This window comes from Mycteria americana, chromosome 9, assembly GCF_035582795.1.
Source record: "Mycteria americana isolate JAX WOST 10 ecotype Jacksonville Zoo and Gardens chromosome 9, USCA_MyAme_1.0, whole genome shotgun sequence".
NCBI lineage: Eukaryota > Metazoa > Chordata > Aves > Ciconiiformes > Ciconiidae > Mycteria > Mycteria americana.
In genome coordinates this window covers 33,514,231-33,526,933 of record NC_134373.1, presented here as the reverse complement: position 1 = coordinate 33,526,933, position 12,703 = coordinate 33,514,231, and the positions used below count along the sequence as shown (strand labels likewise).

The following is a 12,703-nucleotide window of genomic DNA, read 5'->3' as shown; positions in this document are numbered from 1 at the left end:
TGTGAAATGCAAACCACTTGTTTACAGAATGCTGATAACAGCAGTAATTGTTCTAACTTTAATTGCTGAAGATTATCTAAAGATGCAAGACTTTGGAGCATGTTTTCCTCAAGACTTTGGAGCATGTTTTCCTCATAGTCTTGAAGGCATGTGGTATCTTTCAGTGCTGTAGAAATGGTTAACAAAATTCCCCACAATGTCAACTTTGCGATCCTTTGCTCTCACCTCAAAAAAATGAACTTCCTATGCAATTAAGATACTTCTTTAAAATAAAAGTTACAAATTTCTTTAAGATACAGTATTTGCTGAAAGCAAATGTCATTCCTGTGATGTAGCTTCCAGTCTAAGAGCTCTGTTGGATTACTATGACTAAGCTCATATGTTTTGCATCAGATTTTCTAGCTAAAAAGTTAAATGAATCAATGTAAATGATGCAGTGTTTAAAGGTAAGGTGCACATCATCTGTATGTTATTTCCAGCTGTTTCAGTGTTTCCTGAATAGCTCCAGTAGTGACACCTACGAGAACATAAATTATAGGAAAAAGCAGGGCAAAAAATAAGAGTAGACTTCTAGGGAATGCATGATAAAATGTGAACTCCCATGATATTATAATAAGAAGATAAACATTAACATAGGGATATATTATTATCAATCCTCCAATCTTTAGCTGCTTCATATTATCCTGTAATAGCATGTATACAAAAAAAGAAATAAAAACATTCTAATGTTTAATACCCATTTAGAAAAAAAAAAACAACTCCTTGCTGCTATAATTTATTTACCATTTGTAAACTCTCATCAGGATGAGAAGATAACTAGTGGACTGATACAATATGTGTTCTGAACTCTTGGGATCCAAATGCTGCAAAGACTTGGAGGCAACTCCATGTTCAACATATTACAGGACAGACTTACCTTCTGCGCTTCAATGAGTCCTCTTATGACGCGCAAGCAAATGCCTCCATGTTTGATGAAAGCTGAAGGCTCAATTGGTGCAGCTGAAAGAGTTTCCGGAAGTGAACTGCTATCACCCAGAAACTGTTCACAGGCCCTCTTCATTTCTGCAACTGTAGGCTCATAAATGTTCACCAGGCGGATTTCCCTGAGACAGCTTGGTGGACTTGCCTCAACAAATTCCTTTATAGCCATTACAATCACTTGAGCACACAAACTGAGCGGGAAGCCAAAAATACCTGAACTCACTGCTGGGATAGCCACAGACTTTATAGCAAAATTTTCTGGAGCACTAACATACTTCAGAACGTTCACAATAGCTTCCTGGAGTAGGTGACAACATTTTTCCTTTTCATGAATGGTCCACTTTGGACCAACTGCATGAATAATTTTCTTACAAGGAAGCTTCCCTCCACGTGTCACTGCTATTTTGCCAGCTGTGAGTTTTCCATACGTTTGAATATGAAGATTGCTTTCCTCTTGTATTTCTGGCCCTCCAGCATTCACAAGGGCTAAAGCAAGGCCTCCTCCATGATCTAGATATTCATTGGCTGCATTCACCAAAGCATCAGCCTTGTGTCTTGTGAGATCATCCTTACAAACACAAATGTCAATTCCCTGCTTTAGTTTTTTCCTGTATACTTCAACAGCGCATTCTGTACCTTTGAAGGTCAATTTACAAGCAAACTTTTTGTATATGAGATTACTTAGGCAGTCCTCTCTTTTCTTAAGAACTTCATAGGCATCTTTATTGATGGGGATCATCAAGCTGTCTTCATACATTACCATGCTTGGCCCTAGGATACAGAATAAAATAAAGTGAAATCCATGACACTAATGTCAAAACATTGCCTTTGATATAGAAGTGTGGTTTATAGCTCTCAATTTTATCCTGTTGTCATTACTTACCAATATTTTTTGGTATAGTCTGATCTTCTCTCTCCCCTTTTCATAGGCTTAGAAAGCCCAACTAAGCAAAGAAATCGAGGCCTCAAGTGTTGTTCATTACTCTGTTCAAATTAACCTCTCCATCTAGTAGCTCCTTTCCCACCTTTCCTCAAGACCTTCTCCTCTTTCCTTCCAATGCCTTATGAATCACAGCAGCGTAAGTTTCAGGAAAGTGCAAAGTTCAAGCGCATTCTGTCAACTTAAAGTCTTTGGATTCTGAGAAACAGTCAGTATTATGCTGTCCACTGTTTCCTGTAAGCCTGTGAATACTTTCAGTTTCATCTTTTCAATCAACAACCAGCTCCCTTCCCGTAACTGAACACAGGTAGACATGGGAGTGGCTAGCTGCTGATGATCAGTGTCCTCAGAGAGACCACACACCCTCCTCTGAAACAGTCTGTCTTTAAGATTATCTTCTTGTGACCCAGCAGATGTCAGACCTGGTGAAATATGCCCTGAGCCCCCAAACAGCCTGCTCAGAGTCCTCTCAGCAGAGGGATTACCAGCATATAGCCTGTAGGTCCCTTGGGCAAATAGCTTTTCCTTAGAAGTGGCTGATCGCTTCTCTTTCCCTACTCCTCCTCCAAAGGCACTAAAAGGTGACAACAACAGTATCACTGAGCCTGTGGTGGCTTGAGGGTTTGGGTTTGCCTTACTGTTTACCTGAGGAGGAAGCTTGGTTAAGATGTGTCTCCTCCTGCTACTTGTTCTTTACTCTCTCTCTTTCCTACTGTTTATTCTCCCCACCATTAGGCTGACACAACCATTGTCAGGGACATATTCTTAAATGAATCAGTGACAGAATCTGAATTAAAAAAAAACAAACCACACCACAAAACTTAATCTGATTTAGAGCACCAACCTCAAAGACTGATGCAGCAGCACAACTGAATGGGCTGAGAAGAAATGGTGAGAAGGAAGAAAAAGAAGCAGACAAGTATGAGAGGAACGTCTTTGAAACAGATGCTGTCATAGGGCTTTGCTAAATGGCTGCAGTGCCACTGTGATGCTGTGCTGCATTTGCCACTAAAACTCCAGCTGAGAAAGCAAATGTGAAAAGCCACACCATAATCAGGGCTTCAAAATGCTTGTAAAAGCAGAAAACACCACTTCTCCCCCTCTGAGCTTGTTTTGCCGAGTGGGCTGAAGCCTGCCTCTGCCCTCTCCAGGGCATTCTTAGCATTTTGTTACTGATTTCCAGCAAGGTCCAAGGGTGAGTACCGCAGGCCTTTGCAGAGTCAGTGACCCACAGCGGCAGAGGAACACTTGCCGATACGTTAATTTAACCATGCCACAGATATCTTAGGCTGAGCTTTGCCTTTAATTCTGTGGCTCTTCTTTGGTATGCACTTAAAGCCCACAAGCAAGTTCTTTGTTCGTAAGGAACTTACGAATTCAGAAGGGCTTTTTAAACCACTTTTTTTAGGGTACAAAAATAATGGTAAAGAGTGGGGCAGTTCTTATATTATCACTATGGCTATAGAGCCCTCTCCTGGCAGAGGTCAGCAGTACTATATGCAGTAGCTATGTCCATTAGTGTAAATCAAGTTGTATGAGTTTAATCAAACTTTCCTCCGGGGTATGCCACCTGCTTGTAAAAAGAGTCTAATGTTTTGCACTTCTAAGGTATGCTCACTGATTCATCAAAACACTTCTGAGCTCTTACTTTTAAAAGAGAAATGCAATCAAATCCTGTTGAAGTAGTCAATAATAACATTGATTCATAACCGTGTCCAATTCATAAATTTCAGGTTGCTTTTGGCTATCCTGTGTCAATGTTTCCCAGTTTGCTGGCTGTAGCTGACAATTTTCAACTTAAACACAGGAACACACTTTGCAGATGGCTAAATGAGAGGCTTACCTAAACTGCTCATCTCTTCCGAGGTCTCTGGACTGTAACTCTATTGCAAAAAACAAGAAAGAGAAAATGCATGTTACTGCCTGATGGGCTGTGTTCCCACAGGAGCAGTTCTGTTGCAAGCAAAACCGGCAGCACCACCACCTTTTCAAAAATTTGTATGAAGTTTTCTAATATTTAAAATGCTATTTGGAGCTGAAATCACGGTGACTGGACCACTGCGGCTGAAGTCACCCACAGCTTCCTCTAGCTCCAGCTGACCTGCGGGTGGTGAGAAGCCAGGAAATTTTACCTCGTCCCGAGAGCCAGGACAGAGCACGGCGCCTTTTTTTTTCCCCCAGTGCCTAAAACCCGTTGGCAGCGGGGTGCGTTAAGCCCCGGAGAGCCCGTCCCGGCCTGTCGCACAGGAGCACCTCCAGCCGCAGCTCCCCGGGCCCTTGAGGGAGCTGCTGCCCAGCGCAGGGCCGCCCCGCGGGGAGGCCGGCACCAGCCCCGGCCCCTCGGGTCCTCCGCCCCCGCCCCAGCCCCGCTCTGTTACCTGGAAGATCCCCATTAACCGGCGCTACGCGGCTCGGCCGTCTCCCCCTCAGCGCCGGGAGCTGGAGCCGAGCCCGGGGCGGGGAACCGCGGCCCCGAGCGGGAAACGAAAGCGAAAGCGGGCAGCGGCAGGCATCATGGCGGCGTCGCCGCTGCTGGTGCGGCTGTGCCCCCCGCCCGACGCCCGCGAGAAGCCGATGCTCAAGCTCCAGAGCTACTTCCAGTCAGGGAAGCGGTCGGGGGGCGGCGAGTGCGAGGTGCAGGTGGGCCCCGAGCCCGGCACCTACTGGGTGCACTTCCAGCAGGAGCGAGGTACGGGGGCGGGGGAGAGGCTGGGGCGGGGGTACGGCTGAGGCGGCTCTGCAGGCGGCGGGGCCCGCGGCTCGGCATGCCCCCGTCGCCGGCACTGAGGGGATGAGGGGGCGGTCGAGGCCCAGCCGCCCCGGGGGGGCCGCTCGCACGCAGATCCCGCAGCCGTGTGAGGGGGCGGGAAATGGCTGCCAGGGGCACCTCCTTGTGCCCCTGGGCAGTGCATGGGCAGGCAAAGGGCAGGTGGCCTCTGTGGCCCCTTGTAGCCATCAAGTTTTCAGGTAACTTTATCAGCCTTAGCAGCCTGTCCCCACATTACTGCAGATAAGAAGAGTGTGGAATCCCGCACGGATCACGTCTTGGAAGTTGGTGCCAGACGCCTGAAGATAGTCATCCAGCCGGGAGAAGGGGACCTGAGCAAGAGCCAGTTTACAGAGCAGGCCTCCCCTAGCTACTCTGTCCCTTCCAGCTCTTCCCCACCTCCGCAAAGGTTCGAGGAGCAGCAGGCAGCCAAAGGCCATGGAGACGCGGCAAGAGACATCATTACCAAAAAGGTACATCAGGAAGAGCAGTAACAAGCAGTGTCACGACCTGCCCCGCTTGTAGTTCCATGAGTCCTTTGCGTTGCTTTATGTTGCGCTTCAATATTTCATGTCAAACAAACATCAGTTACATTATCTTAGTCAATAAAATGGGGGCATGGAGTGACTTCTGAGTGCTGGACCACAGGCCATCCACATGTTAACAGGCAGCATGTTCTCCAGCATGGCTTTGGCACATGCCAGCCACTAGTTCCCAAAGCAGCACCCTGGCATGTTTCAGGGGATAGTATGCACCAAGGACTGCTCTCAAAAGGTGGAAAAGTTGTATGAGACATGGATCCCTTCCTGCTACACAGACCTCTGACAGTATTTCAGCATGTTTTGCGCCTTCAAACAGCCCTAATTACTTCCATCCCGTACCTCAGTGTTAAAAAAATCTGCCCTGATGGGATGTAGTGCAACAAACATTATTTCAGACACTTTGAACTAAAAGTTATGCAGAGAAGAAAAGATCAACTGTGTGTTAGGGACATGGGATGGGGCCAGGCTACATGTTGCATGATGTGGATGTGGCTCTACTGAGACACTGATATCTGGCCCAGAGGGTTTACTCTGTTTTGTGTAGTAGCATAGACGTAGCTTTTGAGGTATAGCACATGCTAACATATTGGTTATTTGACATCTGTAGCAGTATATTGCAAATTTCCCTATCCTGTCTAGGATGTGAACATGTTTGTTACTATTTTTCAGAATCCTGTTTTCTGCCTTAATCCTGAGTTACTAAAGCATGACTTTCGGGAAGTTTTTGAAGAAAGATAGTAGAGAAAACTAGAAAGTCTAATATAATTAATGAACAATGTAATATAACTTATATGTGCTGTTAAAACATGTTGTGTCTCTGTCACCTGACACTAAGGGGACAGACAGGTTCTTTTCAGGATCCTTGGAAGAATGATGATGGCACTAAGTTGTAGTTACAATTAAAGCTTTATTTTTTTAACAGGATTTTATGATTAGCATAGCATAGAATTAATGATCAGGATTTCTACAAGCAGAATCAGTGTAGTAAGATTTTATAAGTAGTGTAGCACAGAATTTTATTGCACAGCTTAGTTTATGGTTTCTAATCACCTGGACCCTCTGTAGATTGGGTCAAATCTTAATACTTGGCTTGCATATCAATATAACAATCATAATCTAGACTTGAAAAACACATAAAAGAATACGAATCATTCACTCAGTCCTTGGAAGTAGAGGATGGTGGAGGTGTCCCTGGCCACCAGAGGATCACGGGTCTCACTGTCCAGCAGCAGTTGCGGTCCAAGTTCCCACTTAGAACTTGTAACTGCTTGATTTTATATACAGTGCTCTGTGTGCTGTTATGCTTCCCTGTTCTGTGGGTCATCACCACCTGCTTGGCGGGGTGCCTGGGACCTTCAAGGCCAGTAAGGAGGGGAGTAGTCGGCCTGGTGCCCAGGAACCTTGAGGACAATAGGGAGGGGAAGAAGAAATCTGTTTGCTTTGTCTACTTGGTGCGCAGGACCTTCAGGGCCCGATAACGAGGGGAAAAGGGACTAATACGTGACCAGCTCGGTCACAGAGAATGGCCGTTTGCCTTATAAAATGATGTTAGTTATGCTAACCATAGTACCAGAGGTCAGGAGCAGAGGATACTGGTCACAGTCTCAAACTAAGTAGCAAAGTTATTGTCTTTGTTCCTGCAATGCTGATGGCATTAACAAATTTCATTTTTGCTGCTGACTTAGAAGCAGATTGCTTTACTTACATGTATGTAATGTCAGTATACATGATGTAGAAGAAACACTGTGTGCAAATGTGTCTTTAGTAATCTGGCCCTACTGAGATGTACAGAGCTTTTCCTTACTCAAAATATAGAAGCAGCAAGCAGAGAACCTTAGAAAAAACAACTATTGATATCTTCTTGTCTTCTCTTTAGGTATTTCTTACAGTATCTGCAACTTTGAATACCAGTATGTTCACTGAACAGCAAAGGGAGAAAATTACCATGATATGTCCAAATTTAAAAAGAGAAGGAAATCCTGATATTGATGGCTCTGAGAAATTGACGGGAGATTTTGCAGATATTGAAAAAGCTTACCACTACTTTAAGGATATCCTTGCAGGCAATGACCCAAACCATGATTTTTCACATTCTGAAAGTAAGAATGGTTTGAAAGATGAAAATTGTCTGAAAACTGAAGAAATGAATGAGCTCACAGTTCTGTCAGCTCTCTATGAATATTTCAGTCATACCTGCAAAGAACAAATCAAAGCACTACATGAACGTTTTGGAGTGTGTATAAGAAGTAAAGATCATTCCGATGGAAACACATCACTATGCTTCACTTCTGATAAAAGCCCTTCATCAATAAAAAAAGCTAAGGATTTTTTTATCAGAACTTTTCAGAAAAGCGTAGAAGATCTGAAACAGGAAAAAATTCCTGTAACAAACAGTGACACATTAAACGAGACAATAATGAAATTAAATGCTAGGTTTAGTAATCTTCTTGTCAAAGAGGAAGGGAACCAATTGCTACTCCGTGGTCCGGCGAGTGAGGTTTCAGCTGCCGAAAAATTTCTAGCAGAAGGTGAGAACAGCCAAGCTGAAAAGAATGTGAAAATATCATCTGAACTGTACAAATACAGGAATGGAATTGAAGTTGATGCTTCTGTGTTTAAATTGTTGGAAACAATATTAAGCAAAGACATTGAAGACATTAAAGACAAATTTGATACGGTAATAGAAAAGAAAGACAGTCCATGTGGCCAGAAGGTGTTCATAATATTTAGGCCTAGGATCAAAACTTCTGATATGTCTTCACATGCTACTGAAAGTTTCATCAATGCATTTCAGAATGCCTCTGCAATGTTAAGAGAAAAACTCATCGGCTCGAAGCTTTCAGAAGATCAGAAGAAAAGATTAAATATGCTACTTAATGGAAAACAATTGGAAGATCTGCATGTAAAACTTATGAAGAAGGAAGACAAATTCATCTTAAGTGGTTTACCAAGCTGTCTTTATGCTGCTGAAAAGCACATTATGAACCTTCTTAACATTGAAGACTCAACACAAACTAAAAATAGGACACCACTGTCCTCTGATCTCAGCTATCAAGAAGCTACAGGAGCATCTGAGAAGAAATACAATGGCAAGCAAAAGAATAATCTTTCTTCTGAAGGACAGTCTAAGGCAGAGACGGAAGAAGACGACCAAGATGTGTGTCCAATTTGCATGGAGAGAATCAGTAATAAAGAAATACTGAGAAAGTGCAATCATGCATTTTGCAAAAGTTGCATCGAGCAGGCCATGACTTATAAGCAAACTTGTCCTGTTTGTAATACCGTCTATGGACTCATGAAAGGAGACCAACCAGAGGGAATAATGTTAACTAGAACGGTGTCTTCAGCTCTCCCTGGTTATCCCAATTGTGGTACTATTGAGATTACATATAATATGTACAGTGGTTTTCAAACTGTAAGTATATTTAAAGATTCATAAAAGATATTTTTCCCACAACAAAACCAATATTTAATATAAAATTAACTATTTTTCCATCATTTTAATGCATGTCCAGGAGAGACATTTCTTTGTTCTGTACAAATCTGCAAGTATTTAATTCAATAGTTTTGGGTGCAATTAAGTAATGTAGTATAAATTCAATAGTCAAATGGTAGCCCTTCATTTTATATGCACCAGGACAGAGCTACCTGTCTTTAATTTGTACATTGGGAATAACTGAACTGAAATCTATGGGGTGATATCATACAAACAAAATTTTGCAAGTATAATGAGGATTCTCTGAGGCATTCTCCTAGCTGCTGACACCAGTGGACAAAAATGAATAGCAGGCTGGCTTGTAAGCTTTCCAGGTGAGAAATCAGCTTATGTTATGTGCTTAGAGTCATGACTAGGACTGAAAATGGGATAAATGAAAAAGTCAGGGGTGGGGGACATGCATTTGAGAGAGCAAAGAGGAAAAAACAAATTTAATGGTGGATGTGTGAGTGATGACAAGAAAATGTGAATGAAACTTACATGAAAGAAATTGTCTAATCAGAAAAAAACCACCTCAAAATCAGTCATCAGTCATGCTATGTCCTTCTGAATCAAAGACAGGATAAAAAATATTGCAAAAGCTGGGATGTGTGATTTTCATACTTTCAAAGCATTTATGGTATACAATGTGGTTTTGTTTTCACAGAATCACAGAATCATATAGGTTGGAAAAGACCTTTAAGATCATCGAGTCCAACCATAAACCTAACACTACCAAGACCGCCACTACACCATGTCCCTAAGCACCTCATCCAAACGTCCTTTAAATACTTCCAGGGATGGGGACTCAGCCACTTCCCTGGGCAGCCTGTTCCAATGCTTGATAACCCTTTCAGTGAAGGGTTTCCTTCACTTTTGTTTTTTTGTTTTTAACCCTTTTGTTTTTCTACAAAACAGAGCAACCATCCAAACCCAGGGAAACCTTATCATGCAACTTCTCGAGTAGCATATTTACCTGACAATAAGGAAGGGCGAGAAATTCTGCATCTCCTCAGAAGAGCCTTTAGCCAAAAATTGATTTTCACAGTGGGGCAGTCACGTACTACTGGTGCACAAGGTGTTATCACATGGAATGATATTCACCACAAAACTTCCAAGACTGGAGGACCTATCAAGTAAGTAGTCTTCTCTGTATGTAATTTTGTTGCTACTCAGATGTGACAGGAAGGCTACCCTGAATATTTTCCACATTAGAGATTTCAGACTTTTTATAGCTGTGCAAGCCATTGGCAAATCTAAAGCATCTGTCCTGCTTTGTCACTAACAAAGCGATTGTGGAATGCTCTATGGATCCAGATTTGAATCGCCTTAACCAATTTGGACAGCTGGGAAAATGACGAGCTTAGTCTTCTGTTGCCCCTCAGGCCACCCAGTCACCAGTGAGTTGTGTAAAGTACCTACTCAGTTAATAACTACTCTGATGAGAAACTACGTCTAGTACAGGACAGATCAGCAAGCTCTTCATAGCAGGTACGGTTGGACTCCTGATCTCAGCCTCTTCTGTTACCTGCTGTTTTGCACCAGGAGGTGCTGGTCCATTATGATCCCAGTAAAGATGGCACTCAGACAGACTCTGTAAAATATGATGTGAAATTCTACTTATTAGAGCTAACAGCAAGAAGGAGATTGTAGTGTAGATACGGTTATGTCCTGTTAGATGCTAGGAACCCTGAGTTGCACAGTATTCAGTGGCCTCTGATCAGAGCACAGAACGCCATGCCGACCCCGTCCATGGGGAAAGTTTTACCCCATTTTGGTTGTCCAAGCTCTTACAGGATTTTCTGAGTAGAAGACAATTCTATTCAGGATTTCTTGAGGACTTGCCGCACTTCTAGATAAAGGCAAGGACACGCAGGTGGCGTAATCACCGGTACCGAGTGGGAGCTACCCGCAGCACCTCTCAGAGTGAGCTGGCTGATTCTGTCATGCGGCCACGGGATGTGCACAGCACAACACAGGCCTGAAGGCCATGCTGCACACGCAGCACGGCGCGGCACAGCTTGGCACAAGCCTGGGCCTGCCCAGGTTAACTGTTACATGGATCACTAATTCCTCAACGTATAATGGTCTTCTGGTCAGGATCACTACGTCCCACACTTTGATGCCCATGCAATTGACCTTTCTTAAAGATATGATTAACTGCAGATTATATCAGTAAACTGTTTGGCTCCTGGAAAAAATCTTACAGAGACAAGAGGGAGGTCTGGAACAGTCCTTTCAAGCTTGTTGCAGCCTCTCAGGGGCAGGTGTCTTCCTGCAAGCTCTAAAGAATGGTGTCTAGATCCTCCTTCCTGGGCTAGGATCAGAAAAGAGCAAAAAGTATTGGTTTTACTTTATCCCCCACTCTGCCTGAATGCCCTCCCTAGTTATCACTTGCTTCATACACACTTTTGGTGATGCGCTACCTAAAATCCAGAGGTGCCATTATATTCGTGTTTTGAATGCTCACTTGGATACGCTTCAGGTCTGATTTTTAGTAAGATGCATACCCAAGCACCCTATCGTTTTCAAGTGAGGCAGCAGGCAGCTTTGAAAATCAAGTTCTTGGTGTCGGTTTGGACAACCAAATTCAGCAGGTACTTTTCATGAGTTTTTAGCTTTACCCTGTCTGTACCACCTCTCTGACCTGTAAAATAAGGCCTGTTGTCTCTATAGAGTAAGAAGTAAGTGCATACAATTTGTAAAGTGTTTTAAGAGACTTTGATGAGAAGGTTCTGTAGAACTGTCAAGTGCTTTGTTGCAGAAGTAGCCCAAACAATTCTCTTCTTCTCCTAGTTTTGGTTACCCTGATCCTGATTATCTGCAGCGGGTTCGATCAGAATTGAAAGCAAGAGGAATTGAATAAAGAAATTTATCAACTGTCAGCTCCTAAGTATAACTGAACATAGAGCAATTAATTTACTATTCAAGCACTAAGAAGAAAGAAGTTACTTTGTTCAACTACTGTACCTGTATTTTGCATTCAGCTAAGAAACGTAATCTTTTCTCATCAAACAGTATATGTTCTTTTTATACATCATTTACTTCCTTGAATAATGCTTCCCTATATGTGTAACCTTTACAGAATTTGGGTCTTGTGAGTGCAGCATCAGTACTTGTTGCACTTGTCGAATATCAGATTGTGTATCTTTTTTTACCAGTGAATCTGATGCGCTCTTTTTCCCACAACACTTCAGTCTGACCACCAAAACCAACAGATCCACTCCTAGCTTTTATTTGATCAAACAGTTACTTTATCTTTGTGTTATTACGTCTGTGATCATGGATAGCATCATGTAACCCATCTGCTGGAAAATTTTTATGCAGCTGTTATAGCATCAGATGTGATCAGGCTATGATCTTTTGCTTCTTTTCCTTTTCAGGGTAGAAATGGCATTAGTGGTTCGGGTTTTAAATATGAAATTAGTGTGGATAATGTATGAAGGGGTACATAGATGCTGCTGTATTTTTAACCCTGCAAAAGTGCTGAATGCTCAGAGCCATGTTGGAGTAAATGGAAAGTAACAGTGCCTGTGGCCATCTCTGATAATGGGGTCCTGCTTCTGTGCCTTACATCGTGTTTAAGCTTAAATACAACTTTTAAGTTAGCTTTGCAACTACAAAACTGTATTCTTCCCATTGCTTCCAATATATGGTATAAATTGTATCATAAAGATGCTTTGTTGCTATTCTGCACTAAATAGCCTGCTAATTACCTTTGTGGTGGTGTGAAACAAATAGCTTTCACTTAATGCAGCCATAATTTTTAGTGAGTTAAATAATTTCTTTGTGGCTATTGAATATAACTAATAAATAAAATATAAAAATACCATCTGCTCAGTTCTGCATTCTTCTGTTAATTGTCAGATTCTGAAATTACACTACTAAAATAAATCTATTTATTAGATAATAATAATAGTGTAGTTTCAGAATCATTAATTATAAATCAATTACACTATTTCAAGTTTCCTCCCTTTTCTGTGCAGTAAGATACCAAT

General features: G+C 42.4%; 2 protein-coding genes across 2 annotated transcripts in view; one reads left to right on the top strand and one right to left on the bottom strand.

Annotated features, from left to right (window-relative positions):
- Positions 1 to 4,438, bottom strand: part of PARP9 (poly(ADP-ribose) polymerase family member 9) — a 15,657-nt gene extending 11,219 nt beyond the window's left edge. Inside the window, exons 1-3 of the mRNA XM_075511945.1 lie at positions 4,300 to 4,438; positions 3,765 to 3,804; positions 917 to 1,752 (exon numbers count right to left, since the gene is read on the bottom strand). Of these exons, the coding sequence (XP_075368060.1) occupies positions 917 to 1,752; positions 3,765 to 3,804; positions 4,300 to 4,314 (891 nt within the window). The 5' untranslated portion in view covers positions 4,315 to 4,438. The remainder of the gene's footprint in view (positions 1 to 916; positions 1,753 to 3,764; positions 3,805 to 4,299) is intronic.
- Positions 4,436 to 12,534, top strand: DTX3L (deltex E3 ubiquitin ligase 3L). The gene is made up of 5 exons (XM_075511946.1): positions 4,436 to 4,610; positions 4,932 to 5,161; positions 7,107 to 8,645; positions 9,624 to 9,841; positions 11,502 to 12,534. The coding sequence occupies exons 1-5, from the start codon at positions 4,436 to 4,438 to the stop codon at positions 11,569 to 11,571; spliced, it is 2,232 nt and encodes a 743-aa protein (XP_075368061.1). The 3' UTR covers positions 11,572 to 12,534.
- The last annotated feature ends 169 nt before the right edge of the window (positions 12,535 to 12,703 follow it).

What these genes read in the sequence shown, in the direction of transcription:
- DTX3L (XM_075511946.1), top strand. Translation starts at nt 4,436, where the DNA reads ATGGCGGCGTCGCCGCTGCTGGTGCGGCTGTGCCCCCCGCCCGACGCC. An exon ending in GAGACATCATTACCAAAAAG is followed by an intron (nt 5,162 to 7,106) that starts GTACATCAGGAA and finishes TCTTCTCTTTAG; the next exon opens with GTATTTCTTACAGTATCTGC. An exon ending in AAGACTGGAGGACCTATCAA is followed by an intron (nt 9,842 to 11,501) that starts GTAAGTAGTCTT and finishes TTCTTCTCCTAG; the next exon opens with TTTTGGTTACCCTGATCCTG.